General features: G+C 36.5%; 2 protein-coding genes across 2 annotated transcripts; one reads left to right on the top strand and one right to left on the bottom strand.

The window, feature by feature from the left end:
- Positions 1-4632: 4632 nt before the first annotated feature.
- On the top strand, positions 4633-7426 carry LOC137740091 (uncharacterized). The gene is made up of 5 exons (XM_068479892.1): positions 4633-5197; positions 5877-5913; positions 6000-6236; positions 6339-6386; positions 6776-7426. The coding sequence occupies exons 1-5, from the start codon at positions 4896-4898 to the stop codon at positions 7256-7258; spliced, it is 1107 nt and encodes a 368-aa protein (XP_068335993.1). The 5' UTR covers positions 4633-4895; the 3' UTR covers positions 7259-7426.
- Positions 7427-7508: 82 nt separating this feature from the next.
- Positions 7509-10203, bottom strand: LOC137740092 (glycerol-3-phosphate dehydrogenase [NAD(+)]-like). Its single transcript, XM_068479893.1, has 10 exons — positions 9887-10203; positions 9496-9572; positions 9336-9408; positions 9002-9219; positions 8800-8907; positions 8497-8598; positions 8290-8410; positions 8162-8216; positions 8029-8077; positions 7509-7920 (listed from the first exon to the last, which is right to left on the bottom strand). The coding sequence occupies exons 1-10, from the start codon at positions 10035-10037 to the stop codon at positions 7768-7770; spliced, it is 1107 nt and encodes a 368-aa protein (XP_068335994.1). The 5' UTR covers positions 10038-10203; the 3' UTR covers positions 7509-7767.
- Positions 10204-14202: the final 3999 nt, after the last annotated feature.

Raw genomic sequence — 14202 nt, 5'->3', positions numbered from 1 at the left:
ACTAAGGGGACGATCTCCTCATATTATTGACCGACTTAATATCAGACCAGCTTAAAATTATTAGGCCATCCTGCCATAACATTATCTCAAATTTAGCAGCAAAATTTGAAATTTCGAATTTTTTTTGTCTTGTTGTTGGTTGTATTCAATTGTGTGTATTTTTTTTTTTTCACACGACTAGTCTGCATGTCATTTCCGCCATAAAAATGGAACAAATCGAAATGGAGTTCATAGGGTGAAGCATATTATCGTAAAATTGTTCTTTGTTTTATGAAACAAACATGCAACTAAGTGAAAAAAATTGAGGTTCCATCAATATGTGATTCATTCAACGTGCATCTTCACATGCTGCGAATTTTCAACTTTAACACATGGACAATAGAAAATGATGAAGTGAAGCACGTGTAGGCGTTTGACTTTATACGTGGAACAACATGCTTTGATACTATGGAAAAAGTTAGGGTTTCACCATACAACCAATTTGTTATATGGGAAGCACTCAACATCTTATAAGTCCTTACAAAGTTTCGTCCTTTACAGATACGAGATTCTTTTACATTTACATCATACACTAAGTATTAAATGAGGGGATTTGTTACAATACACTGAATGCATTGGTATTTGAACGATCAGATTAAGACAATAAACATTCAAACTCGAGATATGCAACTTCAATCGTCCAATACGTATCGGTGTATTATAGAATCTTCCTAAGTGTATAAAATGTGATTTATTATGAAAAGCATTTCCGGAATATCTGCAGCTCAAAAGAGACAGGTCTCATCATCCCGTCAAAATAACTGGAAGATAGATTTAAACCCAGTGAGACCCACCCACCATTTTCCTAATAAACGACATAAACATTCACATTTTTATGCCGTTGGCTTCATTCGTTCCCAGCTCTGCTGTGCCGACCATCCGTTCGATCATATATTAGTCGTTAATAAGTCATTTTCCACCTATAATTCTAGTGTTTGTATTCTTACCCTCGGTTTGGTTGGAGCCCTGAAATTTGGAAGCCACGGATCAAGTGATCCAAACCTTTAAAATTTGATTCAACAGCTGAAAATAAAGAAGTTAGTAAAAACTTTTAAAAGTTATAATAATTTTTGGCCGTTTGATTAAATTTCAAAGGTCCGGATCACTTAATCCGTGGGCATTGGAGGAAGAGATCCGGAGATAATCTCCCTAAAATGTGGGGTTAAAGTTGTGGTTGATATCATAATAGTTTGCGTTTAGCATGGTGGTTGATATCATAATAGTTTGCGTTTAGTATGGTGGGGTTGGTGAAAACATCGTTATTTTTCACAAAGCGATATTATAAAATTGAGAGACACATGAATGAGGTCGACTGAGTTAGATAGAGAAATGCTAACGATCTTTTCATTCGGATATTCTCGTTCTACTTTTCTCAATTTTCTTGATCATTTTATAACGTTGCACGATATTATATGAATCGTTATTTCTTGCGTCATTATATCTTCTATGCAACAAATTAACTAAATCTAAAATTATTTAATCATCTAACAATTATCTTATAAATAAACAAAAGGTAGTATTATCCACACATCCATTTTACTTCTTACACAAGACACATCCCCTATCAATTTCCAGGCATTACCAAGTGAATTGAATAACATCAATGGCCAAAAACTAACGAATGTGTGTGAGAGGTAAAGATAACACTATTCATAAACGAATCATATTTCTCATTTAAACGTTAAGAGATTTAGCATCAAGCAATAATACAAGATAAAAATATAAGTGTCAAAAAGATAAAATAAGAAAATTTGAGTGAAAATGTTGCTAATAGCCCTACTGAGTATAGAGCTAACCCACATTTGAGAAAAAAGCGTTATTAGGTTTGACCAAATGACCATTTAGCATGTCATGCGCTTTCCATGGGAGAGATGAGGACCCCTAGATTTTTTTAACGTGCACAGAACACGGAACGATATGTCATATGTCATTATATAAATCATAAGTGAAGGGAATGTGTTTTTTAACAGTCTCTTCACTTGTATAATCATATATGATGTGTGTGACCGTATTTCAGACACACTTAAAAATATCTCCTTACTAACATGAAATGCTGGCAATTCACTGTATTTAATACCTTAAAAGGAACAATCTTTTTGTTTAGTGCTTGCAGTTATGATTGAATGGAGATATTATTGCGCCGCTAATCATATATTGTCATTCGAGAAAGTTACAAACGTGGTTGATTTAAACAGTTATTACATTGATATCATTGGTGTAAGTTAGTTTCTCTCTCGAGTCTCGAGTCTTAACTTTGAGCCGCTAACTCCCAAGGGTAAGAAAACTTCAATCTTCACTGCCCTTCTTCCCATTTTATCTGTTCACCAACAGTATGGAACATAAATTTATGCTGCCATTTTGTGCAGAAGAACTTGGTTAATACAATAGTCAACGAAAAAAATTGAACCTTTGCTTGGTTCTTCTGGGTGGGACAAGAGGGTGTTGCATACGAAGTTACACTGTCTTGGACACATTTTTTGACACATCTTTTTATAGAGATGGGGAAATGCCACTACTGGGATCTGGATTCTGAGGCATGGAGATCAATCATATGACTTGTATTGGTCATCGGGCCACTCATCCTTTCTATTTACTCCAAGATATATGATTTGTATATGCTGGAAGTGTAATACCGGAGAGAAACTTACATGAATGATATTTTAAGTTTATAATACACTATTATGTTTTTTTATTTTTTCATATGACATTATTTAATTGTAAACTGTTACATTAACGTTCCAATTGCATGCAAATTATTTTTTCTTGTGAGGTAGAGTGTAGTAAAAACTAAACAAGTGTTTGCATTTCAGTTTACAAAGCTTTATGCATCACCTAAAAAGGCAAAAAGGGAAATAATACAGACTGTTATTCTACCCAACTGTTTTCTTCAATTCGTTTCCTTAATTTCTCTTCAAGTTTTCTGAAGTCCTCTTAAATTCATGACCAAGAAAATTGAATAGAAAACAACAATTAGCGACATCCATATAAAGTCATAATTATATAGTCCTCGATCCTGCATGGTTTATAAGAGTGATTACAACATCAGCATCAACAAAATCTTATTTCACTAAGTGGAGTCGGCTGTATGAATTCTAGAATATTGCTGCACTCGGTTTTGCACAAACTCTTTCATTAACTCCAAGTACTTCATGTCTTTTATTCAAGTCTCTTTCCAAGTCTTTTTTTCTTAAAGTCTCTGCACTCTGCTGTATGAATCCATGTTTATAAGAGTGATTAACTTGAATTAAATTCTTTAAAGCAATATTTGTGGACAATGATCCAGCACCCAAATTTATACTATGATCCACCACTCAAATTCATCAAATGTCACGCAATAAGTAAGATAGTGTGATAAACAAACAGTGATAATCCACAGATTGCATATAAGAATCGCCCGAGCAAGTTGAGCTCCGTTTCGATTAGGAATGTAAGCTCTTTTAACTTATATTCTCTAGTAGCTTAGCTTGGAATAAGAAAGCTACCTATGGCTGGAATCCTAAGCATTCTTTGTCAACCTATGCGTGCTTTGCTTTTAATTATTTTTTTGGGCATGTTTAGTTTTCACATTGGTTTTTAACTTTAATCATGCATTCATTCATTCATTCATTCCTTTTTAGGGTTGGCATGGCTTCATGGTGAAAATTGAAACGACAAGCAACTTTATCCACATGGGTGCATGGGGTGGTGAGGTGGCCTTGTGCTTAGTGGTACCAAATTCACCAAATTAAGCATCCTACACTTCTCCTTCTGTCAATTGACTCAATTTTCCATGTCCCTACAAAAATTATGCATTCCCATGTCCCATGGTCCAACCCTATGACTCTCACTCGAGATAAATGTATTTACTACGGAAATGTCACCATCGTGGTATCCCAGTTTAATAACTTACGGTCATCTGTTTTAATTATTTTACATAATAGTGCGGTTAGGTAAAAAATTACCTAATATCACGCGTTTTAACTTTTTTATATTGCATTGTATCTTTAGTCTAATGAGTTATTATGAATTCTGAGTGTCTAGAGAAGTCTCAAGGGAGGAAAGAAGTCCCACCATTTCTTCAAAATCATATGGTGACATTCTTGTTGCGTAAAAGTCTTTTTCAAATGACCAGCTAATATGAGACTTTCATTCTACGAAGAAAAATTATCCTAAGATTGCCTAGTTATGCTAACTAAAGCATATGGTGAGGCCTATGTAGCGAACGTTACTATATGAATGATGTGATCGAGGAAAAAAATTTCAAAATGCCCGCAATTCAAATAGATACTCCACGTGTCATTAAATAAGTATAGTAATAGAAAACTGTAAAATACAGTAAAACCTCCCCTTCCTTTTTTTTTCTCTTGAACCCTCTTCAATTTATATTAGAGAACTTTAATGGAAGCTCTCAGCACTATTCATTTTAACGAAAAATCATATTTTTACATGTTCCGTTCTCGCTTGAGATTTCCATGTTCCGTTTTCTCCACCCTACCTCACCCCAAGCCCAAGTAAACTGTAAAACACAGTAAAACCTCCCCTCTCTCTCCCTGGTCTCTCGATATCTCTAATTCTTGATGCTCCATCTGTCTCGCTCAACCGCGCACAATACATACATACATTCCAAGTAGCTCATACAGTTCTCTTCTCTCTCTCTCTCTCTCTCTCTCTCTCTTTTTCTTTTGCCGTAAAGAATAAGCTTCTGGAGAAAAGGAAAAAAAGAAAGGAATGTTGATCTGAACCCACTTCCCACACTAACAATTCGCAAAAACCCAAAACCAAAATTTACGTTCTTTTTCCCATTACAGAGAGAGAAAGAGGAGAGAGAGAGTGAGTGAGTGAGTGAGTGAGTTGCCAGTTTTGAGAGAGAGAGTGATATGGGTGGGGTGACGTCGTCCATGGCGGCCAAGTTCGCCTTTTTCCCACCGAACCCACCTTCCTACAAGCTCATCACAGACGACCACACCGGCCTCCTGCTTCTCAGCCCCTTCCCTCACCGGGAAAACGTGGAGGTTCTGAAACTGCCGACCCGCCGTGGCACTGAGGTTGTGGCAATCTACATTCGCCACCCTTTGGCCACTTCCACTCTGCTCTACTCCCACGGCAACGCCGCCGATCTGGGCCAGATGTACGAGCTCTTCATCGAATTGAGCATCCACCTGCGCGTCAATCTCATGGGGTACTCTGTTCTCTACTCTCTCTCTTCTTCCAAGTTTGCCACTTTTTGCTACTCTGTCATTTTTGGAATCTTGGGTTTTTTATCTCCAGATTTTGAGCTTTGTGTTCATTTTTCTTGATTACTTGCTAGTGTTGGCTTCTGGGTTTTTCTAAAGTCAGAGCCTTTGTTAGTTTTTATTGCTGGATTACTATTCTTGGCATCTGGGTTTTACTAGTCTACTGATCAGCTATATTTGTTTGGGATTTTATGGTATTAATTTATGGGATTTTACCATAAAGTGGATATTTTGTAGATATTGGAGTAGTTCTTCATCTTTTAATTTGAAGTTATAGCTGAAACGGGATGTAGCTGTAGTTGTTATGCTTAGAGAATTTCATGAAATCAAAATCAGTTTGTCGTCGAGGTTCGGTCAGTTGATCTACGTTGTTTGCCATCTGTGAGTGAATTCTCCAGCCCCTTTGCCCGTTTAGACAGTCTAGTCTAAGATGATTGAGTAATTGCTAGCGCCCTTCGTACTGTGATTCAGTAATTTAATGTCCACCGTGATTGCAGTTGTGGTGTAGCTTTGTATAATCTACTAACTGAGGCTGTATAATCTTTACCAGTGCCATTGCATAACTTACTGATACAGTTTGATCCTTTACCATTGACATTGCTTACGTATCGGTATGTCTTTCAGGTACGACTATTCGGGGTATGGGCAATCAACTGGAAAGGTCTGTTGGAGATTTGAATAGTTTTTGTATTAAGTAGTTGTTTGAGCACAGTGCATCATGTAAGTCCCATATTTTCTGTGTTCCAGGCAAGCGAGCAGAATACATATGCAGATATTGAAGCTGCATATAAGTGTCTTGAAGAATGCTATGGTACTAAGCAGGAAGATATCATTCTCTATGGCCAATCCGTTGGAAGTGGCCCCACGTTGGATCTTGCTGCTCGGCTGCCTCAGTTAAGAGCTGTTGTCTTGCATAGTCCCATACTTTCTGGTTTAAGGGTCATGTATCCTGTAAAGCGTTCATACTGGTTTGACATTTACAAGGTAACACAACACTCTTCAATTTTGCGTATCTTATCTTATGCTTAGTTGCCAAGTTTTTGGCCTTGATCTAATTGTAAGTTTTATTGTGTTATTTACGCACAGAATATCGATAAAATTCCACTGGTCCATTGCCCCGTTCTCATCATTCATGTAAGTATGCTACTCCATATTCGTCTACCTTATAATATCATATATGTTAACACTCAACCAAACCAGACTTCTTTTGATGCATGCATTTGACCAGATATTATCTTCTGCGATTTCTTATATCAGACAAAATGTACATACCGTATAACATATTGTTAACAGTTTTATTGATGCATTAGAGTATAGAAACCTTGCTGTTCTTAACATTTAATTACCGAGGTTTGACTTTTTAGCCAAAGAACGGAATTTTAAGAAAGTATTGCGCTGATGTATAAGGGGTTTGTCTGATCATCATCTGGCATGCCATGTCGAAAGATTATATATATCATGACTATACGAGATGCCAAATTGGCCTACTCTTCACATTTTTTAGCCATTATATTTTCCTGTAGGGGACTGCGGATGAAGTAGTCGATTGTTCTCATGGCAAGCAACTCTGGGAACTGTGTAAAGAGAAATATGAACCACTATGGCTTAAAGGAGGAAACCACTGTGATTTAGAGCTCTATCCTGAGTATATCAGACATCTCAAGAAGTTCATATCAACCGTTGAGAAGTCTCCTTCCCAGAGATACAGTTCTAGGAGAAGCACAGACCAGTTTGAGCAGCCTCGGAAGAGTACTGATGTTTACGAAGTTTCAAGGAAGAGCACAGATCGAAGGGAGAAACCGAGAAAGAGCACTGATAGGCCTGAAAAACTGAAAAATCAATTCATCAGTGCTGATAAACTAGAAAAACTAAGAGTATCTTTTGACCACATGGAAAGGTCACGGAGAAGCGTGGACTGCCATGAGAAGTCTAGAAAAAGTATCGACCACCAAATGGACAGAGCACGGAAGAGTGTGGATCGATTGGATAGAATACGAACTGGGTAATTGTTGTTCTAAAACCATATGCAAAATTCATAGGGTTTGGCGTTGTCGGAAAATTATTTTGGTCTTTTTTCTTCCTTCTAATTTATGGTATTCTTGCTGTGTAATTTGGGTTTGTGGCAGTTGTGTAACTTCTATTTCATGAAATGAGAAAAGGTTTGGTGTTAGATATGGAAACAAGGTCGGGAACCAAAAACAATTGCAATCGAGATTTCGATCTCTCGTTCTCGAATTGGGACACCAGAAATGGTTCATTCAAACTCTTTATTCTATTACTTGTGTATTCTCTAAAGAAGTTTACAACTTGCTGTTGTTGATTACACATAAACATGAGTACAATCTGAAGAACAAACAAGATGTATTTTGTCCCTGCAACCATATGTTGTTGCAGAGTGCTGACTTCTGTATGAACCAACATTCCAAAGTTTCACCTCGCCCTCGCTTTTGGGCGAAGGACGTCACTAAAGTAAACTACCACCTATCCATGATAAGCGGTTCTTGCAGAGAGCCAGCTACATTTTAGGCGTGCGCTCACTGTGTTCAACTATGGCTGTTGGAGGAAGAGTGCCAATGCAGATCTCATGAACTGTTGCAAAAAGTGGGAAGAAATCTAGCCACCCACGGTGGCTTAAAACTTCGTAAACCTCTTTTGCGGTTGAGACACCCTTCAGAAAAGGAAAGCAAAAATTGATAAACACCGCTGAGTGATAAAAAGATGGTTCCCAAAATCTGAGTAATAACACAGTTCAGTTCTCATAATTTTTAATGTGAACCTGTAATTTTTGACCCTGCAGCATTTCTGCTTCGAGCTCATCAAACGATCTGCAGACAACAAATGCATAAGGGTAATAGTTGGAAACCACCTACTTTTCACAAGGTTTATGTGCCAAATTGTGGAGCCTTTACCTTTTCCCTTCACTCCTTGCAAAAGCTTCCGCTACTTTCCTGTTTCTTCCTCCCACTGCCAAACACATTGAGGTTAGAAAGAAAGAAAAAACAAAAAATGAATATAAGAGATCGCCATGCTTCCTTACAGCATGTTGTGATGAGATCAGCAACGCCACAGCTTTCGAAGAAGGTGGTGTCCTTGACAGATGAGAATAACATCTTGGAAAATGCCTTCATTTCCCTTAGACCAATTCTCATAATTGCAGCCTGGTCGTTCAAAATAAGCAGTCGAAATGAAATAGAAAAAGCAGATTAGACATGGGTTCAACCTTTACCGAAATTTTTGAACTTACCTTCGTGTTATTTCCCATCTCCAATCCGTCCACAAAACCTGCTGCTATGGCCACAACATTTTTCAGGGTTCCACACAGTTCTACTCCTTCCACGTCTTGGACCTATAGATTTCACACAAACCCAAAAAGGTGTAAATAGAGCATTCCTCTAATATATACTTGATGTGATGCAGAGAAGTTTTAGTGCTTATGCACTACCGAATTTGTGGGTTGTAAAACTAGTTCCCGTCCATGCCAAACATTCATGATAGTAAGAGTACTTCAGTACAACAGTGATTGTAACAATGTATTTGACGTACTCACAGGTGTGACTATGAAGTAGGAAGTACTAAACAGCTGAACCCATTTCTGTGCAATCTCTTTTTTTTCTCTGTATCCAACCGTGGCTTCACTAAATTTCTCCACAGCAATCTACACAAAGAGTCTCTAGTTTCAGAAGAACCAGATGGGATATGATCTGAGAAACTAAATCTTTTAAGAAGAGTGAAAAATCAAGCTAAATAACCTCATTAGCTATGTTTGCTCCCATCAGAACACAACAATTAATATCCAATTGATCTGAGATGAGTGTCGAGATCATGCATGGGCCTTCCATCTTGACCTCCATTCCTTTGATGAGGGAAATCGCCTCCACATCTGCTTTTACCTTCCCAACAAGCCTCCTGCATATACCCTCCATAAATTGATGTGGAGTAACAAACACCAACATGTTCGCACCGTTCACTGCAAAACTCCCCCTGTTATAAAAAATTTTGCTCCAAGCACCCAACAAATTACACAAATTCAAAACATTGTAACTTCAAAAAGTTCAGCAAAGCTTTTGCTGAGAAAAGAAGTACCTGCATTCTCAAGATCCGGGTCTGCAACAACATTTTTCCCCAGCTTAATGCCAGGCAGATATTTCACATTCTCCTATCGAAAAACACAATACAAACGTTTTCAGTGGTGTAAATTCATTCACATATAAGAGGAATGCATTAAAGATCATTGCTTTTTTACATTGTTGCGGTTGATGGCATCTGTGAGCTTCTCACCACTTGGTAACGTTTCCTCAAACACCCACATTCTTACTTCATCTGAATTCCGATGCAGGAAAAAAATAAAAATAAAACTCAAATTGCAAGTGGGTTTTCATTCAAAACTCGAATTAAAATTGGGTTTTCAGAATTTTCATCCATTGAACACCCAACAGAACAAAATCCCAGAATCAAACAAGAAAATTCAATTAATTTGGCATTCTCTAGGGAACAAAACTACAATATGTTCATTTTCTCAGTAACCAAACATACAATTAGAGAGTACTATTCTGACCGTTGGCATACATAAAGATTCTGGCTTTGCATGCAGAAAGAAAATGGAAACGCAGAAAACAAACAGGAAGTAACAATACCGTGGAAAGAAGAGAGCCTGCGGGTGTTGGAGGCAATGAGCTTGGCGGCAACACTGCCCCAGTTGCCACTGCCTACGACGGTGACTCTGGTTTTCTGGGGAGGTTCAGCAGAGCCAGTAGAGTAATTTTCCTCCTGAAGTTCTGGAGCCATGGATGAAGAGGAGAGAGAGAGAGAGAGAGAGGAGGGCAAAAGGGTAATGCGTGGAAGAGAGAGGAATAGGAATAGGAGGAGCGAGAGAGAAGGAGAGGAGACGCAGAATATAAGAGAGAAGACAGTCGTCGGCGCGGAGATGCCATACACGTTTCGTCACAAACGATGTGTATTCTTGTTAAATCTGGCGATCTCTTCTAAGAGACAATAAATTATATTTACCACCATATTTATATATGTTTTTTGAACTTTTTATCTCTCTCCAGTCCATTCAAATATAAATAAAAACATCGTTATAAAATTGTGACAATTTTGGTTGTGCTGGGATGAATCCTAGATGTTGGTGCCTGGTTTTTGATGTTAGTAATGTAATTCTAGCAGTGGTGGGAAAGGGATCCTCTCCGGACAATTTGCATTGACAACACTCTTTAAATTATCTCAAAAGCACTTATCAGATTGTTTTAGCATATATCAATATTTGTTGATAAGTGCACAACATAGTCCAATTGATGACAACAAGCTCACCAAGTGTGCGACGTAATCACTCAGTGAATAAATTTATTTATTTTTTTCGCGCTACACGCTCTATTTTTATCTGAAAAACTTAAACCTTTAACATTGAGACCCTTTAAGATTCAAATTCTGAATGTGTCACTGCACACTAGTCTCACCACTGGTATCATCCGAATCTCTTAAGAGGGTGCATTTTAAGCATTGAATTCTTGATATTGACTATATGTACCCATTTGATATTTGGTATTACAAGATGACACTGCATAATCTACTACAAACCAAGGTCTACTATATGAACATGGGAGGATAGGAATCAGGATGACGGTTATCTCGTGATCCGGTTCAATTGGAAGTGGTCGTATTTAGTATTTACTTATCTGTCGAGAATTTGACATGTGTAAATAAAATTTGTGTATGTTGAATTTGTACGTAGGTTGACTCGTTTAATGGAAGGGCAAAATAATGTAGGGTAATTAGTATGAATTATCACTTTTGACATTTGGTTGCCAAATTGATCAGTGTTTATTATGTTGTCATTATATTATTGTTACATGCTTGTTATGTCATTGTTAATCATCATTATATGTTCAATATGTCGTCCTTACTAAAAAAACTGATCAATTTCTATAATTAAATCTCAAAATCTGATCCATTAATTGCACAAAATGTTATTTTCTGCTTTAGATCGGAGGGAAAGCTATACCACAATGTTGTAGTAAGTAGGCAAAGCAACTAGCTAAGCAATTGTACACCTTTATTACTTAAGAGGAAAATATACCGAATTATATATACTAAACATTTCACTATTTTTTAGTTGAATGATATGTCAGTATGTTAAATAGTTAATTGTTAAATGAAAGATAAATTAGTAGAGATCAAATCCGCATCATAATACATAAACATAATTATTTTTTATCATTGTGATCAACGCCATTTACCTACAAAAGTTTACTATTTAAGAATCGTTTGTTGCAGATGAAAAGAATCGTGCAAGGATATATTATATTCTTCTTCTTTATTTGTCCTCATAATATCTTCATCCCACGTACCATTTCTTGGTAGAAAGTGGGTAATATGGCTGTAAAAAGTAGGACAAACCGAATCTGTACTGTTACAGCATGCGTAGAGCGTAACTATTTTATTCCATATCAACTTCTTGTCGGTCAAATTAGATTAGCAGGCTACAAAATAAAGTGGTCTAATTAAAGAGACTGCCCACGTCTACCTTAGTTTAATTAGTTGCGATAATTCACAATTAAGAATGGGAAAATGCTTTTCATATATCTTTTTTTATCTTTCACACATCCTTTATTAATTTCTGTCACTTGATCCTCTTCATTTCATTTGATTCAACGATTGAAAACTGAGAGAAATGTGTGAAATGTTAAAAGAAGTGTTTGAATTGCACCACCATGAACAACAATATGTTCAAGTATTGATTTAGACAAGTCGTTAAGTTGATACTGTTAAAATTGGCACAGTATCCCTCAATGTTGTTTAATAGATAGTCTATTTTGATCATTAGACTATCCATTAAGGAATTGAGATTATCTTTGAATCTCAAATTCCGGAGCTGACAGACCCAACAAAGCATTCAATTTAAATCATGGAGCCGTCATTAGTCTCATCCCATTGACTAACTTCACACACAAAGCCATGCTCTCATCTCTTTCTCTCTCTTAAATGGTCCATATTGTTGAGTCCATCGGCTCCGGAGTTTGAGATCTGGAGGTGGTCTCAATTCTCCATTAAGCATGTGTATGTGCATAGATGGTAAATTTACATACAGGATAGGGCCATAGAGAGTAGTATTATGGAAGTGAAGTAAGCCATGAAAGTAAAAACAATTACTTGGAATTAATTCTAGCTATCTTGCCTGATCCAGTGCTGCTCTTATTAACTACAAACGATGAGGAGTACGTAGTAATTAGCTAGGTTAATTACGGCCAGTTAGGGTTCGAGGTAATTATTGTGCACAGGTCGCTGCCTACCGGGGATCGAATAGTCCTCATCGTGCAACCACAAAGAAGACGGAGATGGAGAACGAGTCGGAAACGGATGCCCATAATTTACTTGTCTTCGTCCCACTGCATGCTGTACTTGATGTTGCTGATCGTGTGATCTCATCCCACCTACGTACGTACAAACTTAATTACCATGCAGACATTAATTCATGCATGTTTGGTGATAGAAAGAAAAATAATCTAATTAGTACCTGCAGATAAATGAAGTCTGGCTGCTGCTGCGAACGTTTGAAGTTGACAAAGAAATAAGAAGCAGATCATGATCGTCTTAAGAACTACAACGATAATCTTCATTTTGTTATCCTTGTAGCTAATAATTGTTAGAACCCTAGTTAATTTCCTCCTCTCCTGCTAGTTAGCTCTCAAGTTTGTTCCCAGCTAGCTCATGATCTAAAGAGAAGTATAAATTTAGCTGCAAATATATCAATATATATAATTTAGGATCTAAGGACATGAGCTTTCAACAATCCAACACACTATCGTTTAAATATGTTTTAGCTCAAAGATCATGTCTACCAAAATCACTCAAGCCCAAAACTATATGACCCTTAGATTAAATCTAGTGTTTCTTTGTTGAACCATATTCATACATTTTCTTTACTACAAATGAATGTCTTAATGATTTTGGATTTGTCTAATTTTTTGCATGAATGATCTATGAATGATGTACTGAAATATACATAATATTTTGCAAGGATCTCTTAATGGTTTTGGATTTGTCTAATTTTATACAAAAATGATCCATAAATAATACACTAAAATATATATAATATGATATAATATGCAACTAAAGATATAGTTCTATCTAAATCGTTAAAATACATTACGAATATATATATATATATATATATGTATAATTCTACATAAATAATTTTAGATTTTTCTAACCTTTTAGATTTCTTCTCCTATACGGTATTAAATTATATATAACTTATGATCGTTAAAATACATTACCATATAACTTATGATCGTTGAAATACATTAACATTGAAAAAGTGTCTTCAGATCTAACGCTACATGAAAATCTGAAAAGTAATGTTATAGATTGATGTTCCCGACATGCATATCATTATGCATATTTATATATACGTTTACTTTGTTCTTCCAGCTTCCACTGCTCAACACCGGAAAAGGATCCTCTGGATTCTCTTTGTCAGATTTTAAGGAATTCATTAATCGTGTATGTTCATTGTACATCATCCGATCAATTTTCGTTAAATACTATTTATATTTAATTTAAAATTTAAAATTTAAAATAATTTTTAATCGTACGATATACGATGAACGAACAAGATTAATTGATCACTGGATCCTCACAAAGAGGATCTAAAAAGGATCATTTTCCATCAACACCTACATTTAAGTACTTCAGAAAGGAGAAGGGCATATCCATGTGTACCAGTACCATCGATCCATGTATGCCCACCACGTGATCTTTGATCTTGAATCGATATCGGTCTAGCTACTTAACATAATAACTTTATAGAAATCAACAATATATTGTTATTTAATCACTATAGATGATCCAGTAGTTGGAGACGAATTTCAGATATGTATTCCACACGGCATATTCCGAGTTCAATTCATAGCGCTGGTGAATCGTACGATGGTGACCAGAGTGAGATTGA

This window comes from Pyrus communis, chromosome 7 (genome assembly GCF_963583255.1).
Source record: "Pyrus communis chromosome 7, drPyrComm1.1, whole genome shotgun sequence".
Taxonomy (NCBI): Eukaryota; Viridiplantae; Streptophyta; class Magnoliopsida; order Rosales; family Rosaceae; genus Pyrus; species Pyrus communis.
The sequence above is the reverse complement of the archived record's forward strand: the minus strand, read 5'-3'. Positions and strand labels throughout refer to the sequence as shown.